General features: G+C 40.0%; 1 protein-coding gene across 3 annotated transcripts; it reads left to right on the top strand.

Moving 5' to 3' along the window:
- The first annotated feature begins 406 nt into the window (after window positions 1-406).
- Window positions 407-12,026, top strand: rpn2 (ribophorin II). 3 transcript variants are annotated; one of them, XM_016675794.1, is made up of 18 exons: window positions 407-507; window positions 842-1,032; window positions 1,143-1,238; window positions 1,823-1,998; window positions 2,072-2,147; window positions 2,228-2,362; window positions 2,825-3,001; window positions 3,274-3,392; window positions 4,946-5,051; window positions 7,441-7,532; window positions 7,631-7,745; window positions 7,881-8,075; window positions 8,163-8,249; window positions 9,034-9,129; window positions 9,487-9,562; window positions 10,449-10,578; window positions 11,046-11,147; window positions 11,456-12,026. In XM_016675794.1, the coding sequence occupies exons 1-17, from the start codon at window positions 495-497 to the stop codon at window positions 11,095-11,097; spliced, it is 1,932 nt and encodes a 643-aa protein (XP_016531280.1). In that variant the 5' UTR covers window positions 407-494; the 3' UTR covers window positions 11,098-11,147; window positions 11,456-12,026. The 3 variants fall into 3 exon arrangements, with proteins under 3 accessions (XP_016531280.1, XP_007560929.1, XP_007560927.1); XM_007560867.2 differs by lacking the exon at window positions 11,046-11,147; XM_007560865.2 differs by lacking the exon at window positions 407-507 and having other exon boundaries at window positions 769-1,032.
- The last annotated feature ends 544 nt before the right edge of the window (window positions 12,027-12,570 follow it).

Here is a 12,570-nt window from a genome sequence, read left to right as displayed (position 1 = left end):
AAATAAAAAGGAATGCTGTGCTGCCTACGAATCTGTACCTGTGTATTGGTTGTATAATTGCACATACCTAATCTTTTAACACATCAACATCAAAATATTGGTAGTAGGACTTTAAAACGACTGTGCAAACGACAGAGTATTTCAAAGAAAGAACCATGGGCTTTACGAGTAGGTCACGTTATATCGATATTTTTACGACTTTTTTCAGGTAATGCGTCTCCCTATTATTTTTGATTTTTGAAAAGTATCTTTGTCGGGTCCTAATACTCTCTCGAACATAAAATCCAAAATGGATATTGAAATGTTTAAAGTAATGACGTGATTTTGAGGCTTTTGTAAAATTTGGATATAAATCACAAACTGTTTTGCATGCTTTAATGCTTTTATTTTGAAACCAACCATTGGAGACGGAAGTTATCCGTAACCTGACAGGTTTCTCTTTGGGACACCGGAAGCAATCGTGCGTTTGGTGACGCTGCATTAGACTGCAAGACATGATTCGGACCAGTGAGTATATTCAAATAATTAATGTAACATTTTGTGCTACTGATTCGTATTGTTCATTCAATTTATATTATAAATGAATATTTAACTATATAATTAGATGAAAAAGCCTCTTGCTGCACGCGCTGCGGTGCTTCCTGTCGAGGTTAGCCTGTTCTGCTCTTAGCTAACCCTTTCAGTCAGCGCGAGACTTATCTGAATTGAATGAATGAATAAATGAATGAATGAATGAATAAAATATATAGTTATGTGTATGTGTCTTTTCTATGTAATGTAATAATGAAGCATGCGCTCAGGCCAAGCGGTGGGCTTGCTAACTTCGGCTGTGTGTCCGCAGAGCTATTCGGGGTTCTCCTCCTCAGCCTGGCTCTTGCTGGAGCTCAGGCTCTCACACCGTCTCACCACCTGTCCCTGTCTGATGTGGGCCGGCTCCAGAATCTTCTGAACCAACCGTACGACGACCTGGAGTCCGCATACTACTCTGTGGTTGGGCTCACCAAGCTCGGAGCAGCTGTTCCGGATCCTGCAGTAAGATATTCACCGCTTCTGGTTCTGAGCAAAAACTATTCATCTCACCGACGATTCCGTTCATTATGTGTTGTCCTACATGGGGTTATCTTTATAAATCTGTTTTGCAGGAAGTTTGCCAGTTCCTGAAATCCCAGCTGGATCCCGGTAGTGTTGATTCTCTGTTTTTTGCTGCTGAAACCAGTAAGGCCATTTCAGGATGTGAGGTATGAACTATTATCCTGCTCATTTACATTCCCCACACTAGTTTATTCATAGTTTTGTTGACCACAGAACATGGATAAATAAAAGCCAATAAAAGGAAGAAATTGTCATTTTTAAAAGACAAAACTGTCACTACAGAAGATTGACAAGATAAAGAGCATTAACAAAATTTCCACTTCAATTCAAATATACTTTATTTATCCTTAAAGGAAACTGAATGTTGTCGTAACTTGTATCTTCAAAGTTGTTGGGGATGGTGTTGCTGTGGGTAGGAAGGATCTCCAGTGGCAGTCAGTCTGCGACACATCTAATGAGGCCTCTGACTGAAGACTGTTGCTGTGGTTGCTGTGACATGCTAACAGCTTTAACTGCTAATAAAAAAAAACAAACAAAAAATACAAACACTAAATGTCATTTAAGATCCATGAAGAAAACGTATACAAAGAAACCCATATAATTGATCAGATTTTCATTATTAGTACTGATTATATTTTGACCATTTTTTACACAGCAGGATTGAACAGCATAGGAAGTGTTCTATGTCTTACATTTAATGCAGTGGAAATAACTCTGGCCCTCTTTTTAGATCCCTGTTTCCAATGAAACCAGGGACATCCTCCTGGCAGCGGTCAGCGAGGACTCGTCCATGTCTCAGATCCACCGGGCAGTGGGCGCTCTCAGCTCCTTGGGGCTCCCGCTCGCTTCACAGGAAGTGGTCGGTGCCCTCACGGCGCGTATCAACAAGGAGGACAACGTCATGGCGTAAGTGAAACGTGGAATCGGTTCGATCAGCAGCTCCTCTGAACACTACCTTACTCCACATGTTTGTGTGCAGCATCATCTCGGCCCTGCAGGCCGCATCCCGCCTGTCCCAGCAGGCAGAACTGGGAGGAATCCTGGAGGAGATTGAGGTGATTCTCCCAGCCTCCACTAGGTGGTGCCGTATTGCCGCTGTGGAATCTGTTTGAGAGGTTTGTGTTTTCTCTCTCAGGATCTGACAGCTCGCCTGGACGACCTGGGAGGCGTGTACCTGCAGTTTGAGGAGGGGCTGGAGGCCACTGCCCTGTTTGTGGCGGCGGCGTACGGCCTTTCGGACCACGTGGATATGGAGCCGCCTCTCAAGGAGGTAGGAGTTCTCGCATCTTCCCAACTTTTCCTCTGATACCCCTGTAAGTAAGCCTGTCGTAATAACCAATAAATCAATTAGTTCCATGATCCAGCTCAGTAATTTCCATTAGAATGATTTATCACTTTTTCTTTTCTCTCTTTCAACCAAAAACTGGATGATAAAACTTTTCGGTTTAGTGATTGGGTCTCAACTAGAACATTTTTTGAAGGACAATTTTATTTACAGAGACTTCATAATTCATTTTATTTATTGTTTATTTTACATATTTAAAATGTCTCCCAGTTTCAGTGTTGAATGTTGATTAGAATTTAAAGTTTATTGATCTTTGAGAATGTGTTATTGCATTATGATGCCATTACTGTTATATTGCTAGAAAATGGTCTCAAAACAACAATATTGTCATTTATCGCTGCAACTTAGCCAAATCTGCCTACCTGAAAACCCTTTCTCTCCCTTCAGGACCAGGTCATCCAGCTGGTCAACTCCATCTTCAGTAAGAAGTCATGGGACTCTCTGTCCGAGGCGTTCAGCGTGGCGAGCGCCGCTGCTGCCCTGTCCAACAACCGCTTCCACGTCCCCGTGGTGGTCAGCGCTCAGGGCCCGGCCACCGTGTCCCACAACCAGCCGACCCTGCAGGTACGCCCACTAGCCGCATCCTGCCACAACCACTCCGCTAAAGAACAGCTTTTTCCCAATCTGTTCACCCTCCTTCCTCTCTGCCCCCCTGCAAACACACCACACCCTTATGTTGCACCCTACAGACTGTTTAAGACTTTCTTTATTTTTTTAATTAACAACGAAGAAAACAACCCAAAGGCAATAAGGTCCTGAAACATAAAGCAAATATAATCTTATGTCTGTAACGCCATCACGGTGGTGATGTCATGGCTCTGGGTGTTTTATTCCAGCTCCTGGTCACTGACGTCATGTCACAGCCTCTGGCCTCAGCCAGCGTTCTGGTGGAGTCTGCATACGCCGTGGCCTCCAAGACCGCCGTTCTCAACCAGGCACCGTTCACTCATAACGAGTAAGTATGACGGAGGTGACCTCACAGGAGGAGGAAAGTGGCTGAGGAAGGAGAGAAAGAAACTGTATTCTTGCTAAGCCTTAAAAGTTTAAAGTAAAAAAAATGATCAAGATTAACAGATATATTATTTCCTAGTGTTTCCCCTAGGAACTTGGCCTTGGGGGTGACATGGAGAGGGATTTTTAGAGGTTCACAGATTGATCAGCCTGATTTCTTTAATTTTGGGTGAAGCATTATCAGTCGATACTTGCATATGGAACTGATCTTAACTCATCTTTTCTACATTAGGACCCCTCGATTTTTTTACTCCACTAGTTTCTAGGATACCTGTAGCGGTGCATTTGCACTAAGTTTTCCTGTGAAAGTGTAGTGCGAATGCTTTCAGCTGAAGAGAGGAACTCAAATTAGCTAAAAAGCTAAAGTGAAGCAACAATCCTTACAGGGTTTTACAATGAAGCTGATAAGTGACTTAGACATGAGTAGGCCTTTCACAAGAAATCAATAAATCACATAATGAATGATTATTCAATTACTCATTAAGCAGAATCAGTGACAAATTTAATAATTTCCAACTGCATAATTTATCATTTCACCCTTTCTTCTCTTTCAAACAAAAATTGGATGATAAGTCTTCAGTCTGGTGTTTTGGTCTCAACTAGAACTTTCTTTTTGAAGGAGAATTTTGTTTGCGGCAACTTCATAATTAATTTTATTTGTTGTTTTGTTTACTTATTTTGGATATTTAAAATGTCTTCCAGTTCCAGTGTAAAATGTTCATTAGAATTTAAAGTTTATTGATCTTCGAGAATGTGTTCTTGCATCATTATGCCATTACTCTATTACTTGCAAATGGTTTCAAAACACCAATATTATCCCTTATCACAATAACTTCTGGGACAATTCATCATCCAGCAAAAGTTGTTGATGTGACAGGGGTAGTTCTGAGTGGAAATAATAGTTTTAACTGCTGATTCTAGCTTTAATTTTATGAAAATGTTCAAATGTTTTCTCCTTTGAACATACCTAACTGCCTCTGGACTCAGTTACAGTTTGAATGTTAGCCTTTAACTAACCTAATGCCGAAGTAGCTGTGCCAAAAGCAGGAACCTATAGAAAATATGTTCTAAATGAGAAAATTAAGAAAAAAAAGTTAAAGTTCTAAATGCCAAAAGTCATGGAGTAATCATGTCCTAAAAATGGTAAATATTTTGAAATCTGAAAAAAAAAAAAAATAAACACAGTGAGGTCATTCGAGTTGTGTGAATGCATTGATGCCAATGCTGCAAAAATATATAGAACTGCAATATGAATTGTTATGATGGGCACAAATTAATAAGGAGAAATTATTTTCAATTTAATGGCAATATTTAACAACATCAAGATATGTTTTTGCAATACCGTGCAATGCTAATCCACAACAAGATTACCTATTCCCAAAGCTAATGCAGCTCTGGTTTCCTCCATGTTCTGCCTTAATAACTATGAATCCCATATGGGTGTGGCCAGCAGTCCTGCTGATCACTTACTGTGTTGTTCTTTTCTCCTGTTTTTAGTGGTGTCTTTGAACTGAATTTCATGTCCAGCCAGCCGGCCAGTGGATATTACCAGTTCACTATTGGTGTGACTGGGGACAGCCGACTGGTGGCCAATCACATTGAGGTACAATTAGTTTCACTAACTAGCCATGTTTAGGTCAAGTGTAGGCGACTATAAACTACTTCTCTGCTTGTGGAACTTTGCTTACCTCCACATTTGATTAGTTAATAGTTGATTAATTAATTAGATTCCAGTGATTAATCTCCATATTTAATTTGAATATAAGTGTTAAATATTGGCATGCTTACTCATAATTCCTGTTCTATGGGGCATGGAATGCTAGCTAACATGTCTGTTCAGATGCTTTAATGTTGGCAAACATGCCACGACTGTCAAAATGTACGAGAAGATGCCATCTTGGATTTTAAAGTGTTCACTATTTTCTACTCTGAAGTTTTTTTTTCTAATTTTCATTATGTCAGAAGAATAAGGAAAGTTCCAGAAACCTTTTGACATTTTTATTTTACTTTTACTTGTAAATCTCATTCAAACAAAGGGTTTCATTTTTCAAGAGCAACCAGTTTGAAATATACATACAAAACAATCTAAAACATAATACAGTCAAGTAACTGAAAAAGTACAACTCAAAATAAAAAAAGACCATAGCTGTAAAACATTAGGAACTGAAGCAATATTGCTAATTTGATAATCCGAGACTGAATCATTCTGTTTGTTAGCGTTGCATCGTGGGTATTTTTTTCGTATTATAGCAGCTTCTTTTGCTGTTTGGTTTTGGACACCACCAAAGTGAGTCTCGGCTGGTTAAATAGAAGTGAGCAAAAATGTACATATTTAAATCCAGTGTGGCACATTTTCCTTAATCTTTGGGTCAAAACCAACCAATATGTGAAATTTTTATTCTACGAAAAAAGATCAATCCTTGTACTTTGGATCTCCGCTGTGATGGGTTGAGGACGGCAGATGACATGAACAGGAACATTTCATCCAGATTGATTTAGGCAGTAATGAACAAGCAAAGATGCACAGTGTATTCACATTGTTTTCTAAACCTGGAACAAAACCTCTGAATAATAAGAACAATTATGTATAATCATGTTTATTTTTGACAAAGCTTTTGTGTAGAAATTGTTAAAAGGAATCAACCTTTTACATTTAGTGTTGATTACAGGCATTGTGTCCTGTATTCATTCCACACAGATGCTGGTCGTTTTTAAGGTTAATCAGAATTACTGTCATTGAAAGTGTTATAATAACTATTCTATTGTTAGCTAAGGCAAAAAAGATACAAATATCTAATCACAGTTGTATAATTGTGATGGCGTTAGAGAAATGCACAGATCTTCTTGTCTGGCCAGTACTAGATTTCAGATATATTTGATAATTAGTTTCCAATTTTGACCAATGCCATTCTGATTCTTTTTAATACTATTTCCTTTTTATTAAACATATATTTGTTTACCTGTGACCAACTCTTCTATTACAGGCAAATGCAAAATGGAAAACTTTAAGTTTATTAGAAAGATAAAAATTAACAAGGATAACTTTGCAATCCCTCATTTCATTCAATGAGGAATTCATGATTGTTTGTAATATTTACCTGTTGAATTAAGAGAAAACTGGAATGATCAGACCTGATTTAAACAGCTTCTCTCTATATATGACTCCATCAAAAAGACCTCCAAATCAAACCCACACACTGACCCCTACAAACACACACACTGACCCCTACAAACACACACACTGACCCCTACAAACACACACACTGACCCCTACAAACGCACACACTGACCCCTACAAACACACACACTCCAGAACTAGTCTAATAATAGCCACAGCTGCTTGACTCAGCGGCGTGCTGCGTGTGTTAGTGTCTGCTTGGATCACGGCACATTTGTATATCCATTCAAAAGAGAATGCAACATGAGTCATAGCACCTCTGGATACAGCCACAGTGATCTCAACCAGTTTGTCCTTGCATCCATTAATTTTATGATACAGCGCCTTGCAAAAGTATCCACAGAACTGATTTGGTGAAACCTGCAGAAACCCTACATGATTATGTGGCATCAACCCCATTTTTAGAACCTATTTTGAAACATAGGTTTCAAAATAGGTTACTGAGGACTGAGTGGTCCTTCTGACCACTCAGTCACTGAGTGGTCAGAAGGAATCCACTGGTTGCTGAAAAATCAAACACATTTAAGTTTGTCACGAGCCATGCAGAAGAAGGCCTAAAAAAATGGAGCAGTTTGGTCATCACTCTACAGTAGGGTCAGGGTTTCCTCCAGAAAACTTGCTAGGGCAGTCCACCAGTGGCCCACCATGCTTTTCTGTTTAAAAATGTTAAGTTGGCAGGAAATTAGCCTAGATAATGATGTGTTATTGTATTGTTTTCTTGTGGCTTTGCAAAACACATCACATTTTAACCTGTGGTTACCTGAGGAACTGAACTAATGATATCCCTTGTTTCGTTTGAACTGTCGACTTGCAGCTGAAGGTCAAAGTTTCCACTGAGGTTGCCGTTACTAACATGGACCTCTCTGTGGTGGACAAGGACCAGAGCATCGGCACAAAGACCACCAGGTCAGGAAACATGGCGGACCTCTGGAGCTGCTGCTCTGCACACCCAGAGGCAACATGTTTAACGGTGCTTGTTGTCTCTTCCTTTGGTCTGAACGCAGAGTGCAGTATCCCTCCAAAGCCAAGAGCTCTTTCACAGCAGACAGCCACCAGAACTTTGCCATGTCCTTCCAGCTGGTTGACGTCAACAATGAGCAGGAGCTCACCCCTCACCAGGTATGTAGCTGTACTCTGAGCTGTTGTTTCTGCTTTTATAATTACCGCTGTTAGCGCTAAATTATACATCTGGTTGACCGAAAGTTGGAACTCATCACTGTGGTTAACACCCAATGCCTTTGTTGTCCCTATAAGACGTTTGTCCGGCTGCACAATCAGAAAACTGGACAGGAGGTCGTATTCGTCGCCGAACCTGACAGCAAGAACCTCTACAAGTTCGAGTTGGACATGGCTGAACGGAAGTCGGAGTTCGATTCCATGTCTGGTACCTACTCTCTCTACCTCATGGTTGGAGATGCCACCCTGGAAAATCCCATCTTGTGGAACGTGGTCAGTGTTCATCCAGGCTTTGTTCTGGGAAATGGCGGTTTCTCATATCTTAAGTGTTGCTGAAACTGACTTGTAACCTCTCAACAGGCTGACGTCATCCTGAAGTTTGCAGAAGAAGAAGCTCCAGTCGCTGCTCAGCCAAAGACCCTTTATGTACCAAAACCAGAGATTCAGGTACTACCTCTGTTTTCTTTCAGTGTCTGTACATCCTTTAACAAGGCTTAAATTCATCAAACTAAAACTAAAGCCTTAGAGTGTCCTAAATTCATTTAAAAAAATATATATATATAAATTGGCCTGAACTACATTAATCACAGGTCTTAAATTTTGTCGTGAATATGCAGTTTTTTTCTTACTGGATAGTAAGGCTAAAGTTTGAGTGGTGTGCAGACATCATCACTGCCCTGTCTCTTGATTTGGTTAAAGCTACTGGTAACAAGCTGCTAATGCTAATTAGCCAGCAAAGTTTTTGTGTCCCTCACGGGTAAGTGTAACTATATCGCCAGTTAGCTGGACAACATTTATCTTCACCATTGATTAGCTTCTGTTGACAACCCATATGAGGTTACATGCAATCTGTGCATGTTGAGAACGGATAGGACAGTCGGTAAGTTCAAAGCCTCTTCCACATGTAGCCAGGAATGGGGAAATAAATAAATTTTTATCTATTTATATTTTAATATGCTATTTCAAAGTAGCTCAATCTATTTATCTGTCCACACACATGAACTTCCTGGGTCATGTTCATTTCTAACAGGACGTTGTGGTTGTTTTGAAGCAATCTAAGGCTCAGGTTTTTGCACTACGCTATACTGCACCCTATGGGTTTGGCATGTTTAAAACAACGTTGAGAGGCGGATTTTTTAATCGATGTAATAGAGATATTGGTCTTCATAACGACACGGCTAAGTGAGCACAAGGCTTCAGTTTGACTCGTGTGAAATCTTTTTCTGTGCAGCATTTGTTCAGGGAGCCGGAAAAGAAGCCTCCAACGGTGGTTTCCAACACCTTCACCGCTCTCGTCCTGTCTCCGCTCCTGCTTCTGCTCATTCTGGTAATATTGAAAAACATGTTTAAAATGTTTGTTTTTTTTGTTTTTTTTTTCAATCTGTTGTAGTTCAGAAATCCATTTAGAAGCACCACTTGTATAGCATTCAGTATTTTTATATCCACAATCCCATTTTCAGTAAGAACATGGTCAATGGGTCTGTCCAGTGTAAATATAATGCCTTTTTTAATTTAAGAACACAATAGCGCAGTGTTGTCTTTTTTGTCTGCTAAGTGTTGAGTATTGTTGCTGCTAATAATAGTATTTTGTTAGCGATAAACCATTTGTTCAGCTCTTTTGTTTGCCGCTCTGACTGGAGAGTAAAAATGATCTCATTGTTAGAATTTTCCCTCTCTTTTGTAGTGGTTTAAGCTCGGAGCCAACATCTCCAACTTCAGCTTCTCTCCAAGCACCATCCTTTTCCACCTGGGACACGCAGGTAAGCTCACACAGTTTCTCCACGTTTGCTCCGCGAGTAACACTGTTTTTAATCATAGCATCATACAGAAATGGAATATGACGCAAATTGTTTTGCTAAAGGATTGATGCCTCTTGAATTTTCACATTTTCTCTAATTCTACAAAACCAACTAAATCTGACAGTGTGGTGTGTATTTTTCAGCCTGTCTGTAGTGATACTGTTGTAGAACAGCAGATCTTTTGAAGGTCTCTAACACCTATGTACATCTGGAGTCTGAAATTGTTGCTAAATTTTATTTCCAACACTCACCAGGCTCAGTCTGATTAGTTTTAAAGTGAGTGCGTGCGTGTGTGTGTGCGTGCGTGCGTGTGTGTGTGCGTGTGTGTGTGCGTGTGCGTGCGTGTGTGTGTGTGCGTGCGTGTGCGCGCGCGCGCGTGCGTCTGAAGCAGAAATGCGCAAATACAAAAGTTCAGAACCTTTTGTAGGTTACAAAAAAAAGCCATTAAAATTTTAACATGTTAAATTCTGGGTAATTAATTGAAATGAATGTGTTAAAGTCCCGGCCCTAGTTAAAATATTTTGGTGTTTGGCTAGACAGTTGAACAATAATAATTTATGGACTATATATCTTCTGAAGATTATTGGTTGTACTTGATTTTGTCTTAGGGGTGTCAGGTGAATACAAATGTTTGCCCAATATTCAACATTTTTATTTGTAAAACATGTCTAAATATTACAGTCCGAGGAGCATGAGTAATTTTGCAAGATATTTTGTGACATTTTATTCCTATGGGAGCAGTAAGATGAAAAGGGTGCACATTCTTTTACTTTGACTCTACTATCTCTTAGAACAATAAAGTTCATCATGTGGCCCTTAATTAACTTAAAGTCTCCTGTTGTTCCAGCCATGCTGGGCTTGATGTACATCTACTGGACCAACTTGAACATGTTCCAAACTCTGAAGTACCTGGCAATCATCGGCGGCGTAACCTTCCTAGCAGGGAACCGCATGCTGGCCCAGAAAGCAGTGAAGAGGTAAGTATTCTGACGGAGAGTCCTTCACCCGGACAGAAAAGCCTCGCCCCCCATTCCTGATGACGAACACTGCTTCTGCTCTTTGTAATTCTTAGCTGCAAACCTGAAGGAAAAGAGCCTTCTCTGTCTGTAGCTCCCCTTTTAATGGGACTTCAAAGGATCATTTCAGTCCAAAGGTCTCTGCTAGAAGAAGAGCTCATGTATACAAGGAGAGAAGCATAGCAACAGAGGGGGCAATTTGCCCCCCATCAGTATGTAGAGCTCTTTTAGGGGCTGGAGTGAGCAATTTGCAGCCTGTGTCGCTGACTGAAGAGGTCACTTTGACTGCCCTCTCTTAAGCCAGCCCATTCAACCCCCTTTAAGCAAGGAGAAGGTTTCAGTCAATGATTTCCCTAATGTTGGACGTTTTGCTTCTGTCTTTTTAACCCTTCTGTCCGCACCTTGCTGTCTCTCTACTCCTTTTTCAGGATTGCTGCAGAGCAGAGTAGTAGGTTGGCAAAGTATAGGAGCCTTCGGTAAAGCCCCCCCTACTTTTGTAACATAAGAGTGGGTTCTGCTTCCAGGCTGAAGTAAGGGCGTCCTCTGAGACTGCATCCACACTGCATTTACCATAATGTGTGGCAGTGTGCATGGTTGTGTGGTGCTCTCATCCCCCACTCACTCACCCCATCATGACCATTACAACCAGAGTCCATAGCAGCAACGTAGTAATCCCTCCATTGTGATCTATACTCTACTATACAGTATGCAGTTCAGTTTTTTTTTTTTTTACATTTTTGAGACTCTATGCACTTTTTCTAAAATGCATGACCAGCTTCACTAGTTGGATTAATCCAGTCTGAATAATCACTAATGTTTTCTTTCTTTTCCCCCACAGAATGGAGAAAAAATAAGGACAAAAACATTCAAAGAAGAAACTGATGGTGGTCATTTCGTAATTTTATTTTTTTGGTTTGGTACAAAATCAGACTCTGGGGAAAAATGGCATGAATGTTCAAGAATCCAGTGAATGGTTTTAAACATGCAGTATGACTGTGTTGCCAAACAGAAAGGACAGACACCTTGGGACAAACACTGACGGATTCTCTGCAGAGGGCGGTAGAGCTACTGATTGTTGTACTTCTTTTCTTTTTGTCCAACACAGCAGAGTTTTTTCAGTGAATTTTTTGTGGTTTCTTGTTGAAAATTGGGTTGTTCTTTGTTTTTTTTTTTTTTGTACATTCCTCTTCGTTGATGCTCTGTGCCCTTTTTCACCTCAGAAAGGAGCTGCTGCTTGTTCTTCTTAACAATTGGACATCGCACTGACACCCCAAAATAATATTAACTACGCTGATGGGTTTGCCTGTGATACTCTTATTTTCTACAGAAGATGCTCCCATGATGTGTTGATGACAAAAATATGATTTTGTAATGAAGATGGGAAAATAAAGAAGCTGAGGTGAATTTTATGCTTGTCTTTTATTAGTTCATGTGAAAAGAAGATAACTAAATGATTCTGAATGATCTTTCAGCAGAACATAAATTGAAAATTATTTTTGTAAAGTTTCTAAAAGATTCATAGATATGAATAACTAAATGATTACAGACATGTAACCTCTTTTTCTTCCAAAATTTTAGCGTAATGTCCATTATGAGCTTTATTGCATTCCTGTAACTGTCAGGCTACATCACCAATCAATGTCGCCTTTTTAAACAGGAAAACTTGTTCTGTCTATACTGCATAAAACATCTAGCGAGTAGTTTTAGAATCACTCTTCAAAAATCCATTATTTTGGACAGTAAGTGTTCAGTTTCAAGGCAAACTTACATTTTGTATGTCTTTCCCCCAATCCCGTCACATTCCTGTTGAAGTCCACTAGAGTAAAAGAACTTAAACTGGCCCTGAGGTTTACAGAAATACTAGTAATGACCAGAATTTGAGTAACTTGGTTCACCCACATCTACGTCTTTATTAGAGGGTCTGTGGTTCAGCCAAGCTAACCAACAAAGCTA

Source organism: Poecilia formosa, unplaced genomic scaffold (assembly GCF_000485575.1).
Source record: "Poecilia formosa unplaced genomic scaffold, Poecilia_formosa-5.1.2 Scaffold121, whole genome shotgun sequence".
NCBI lineage: Eukaryota > Metazoa > Chordata > Actinopteri > Cyprinodontiformes > Poeciliidae > Poecilia > Poecilia formosa.
The sequence above is the reverse complement of the archived record's forward strand: the minus strand, read 5'-3'. Positions and strand labels throughout refer to the sequence as shown.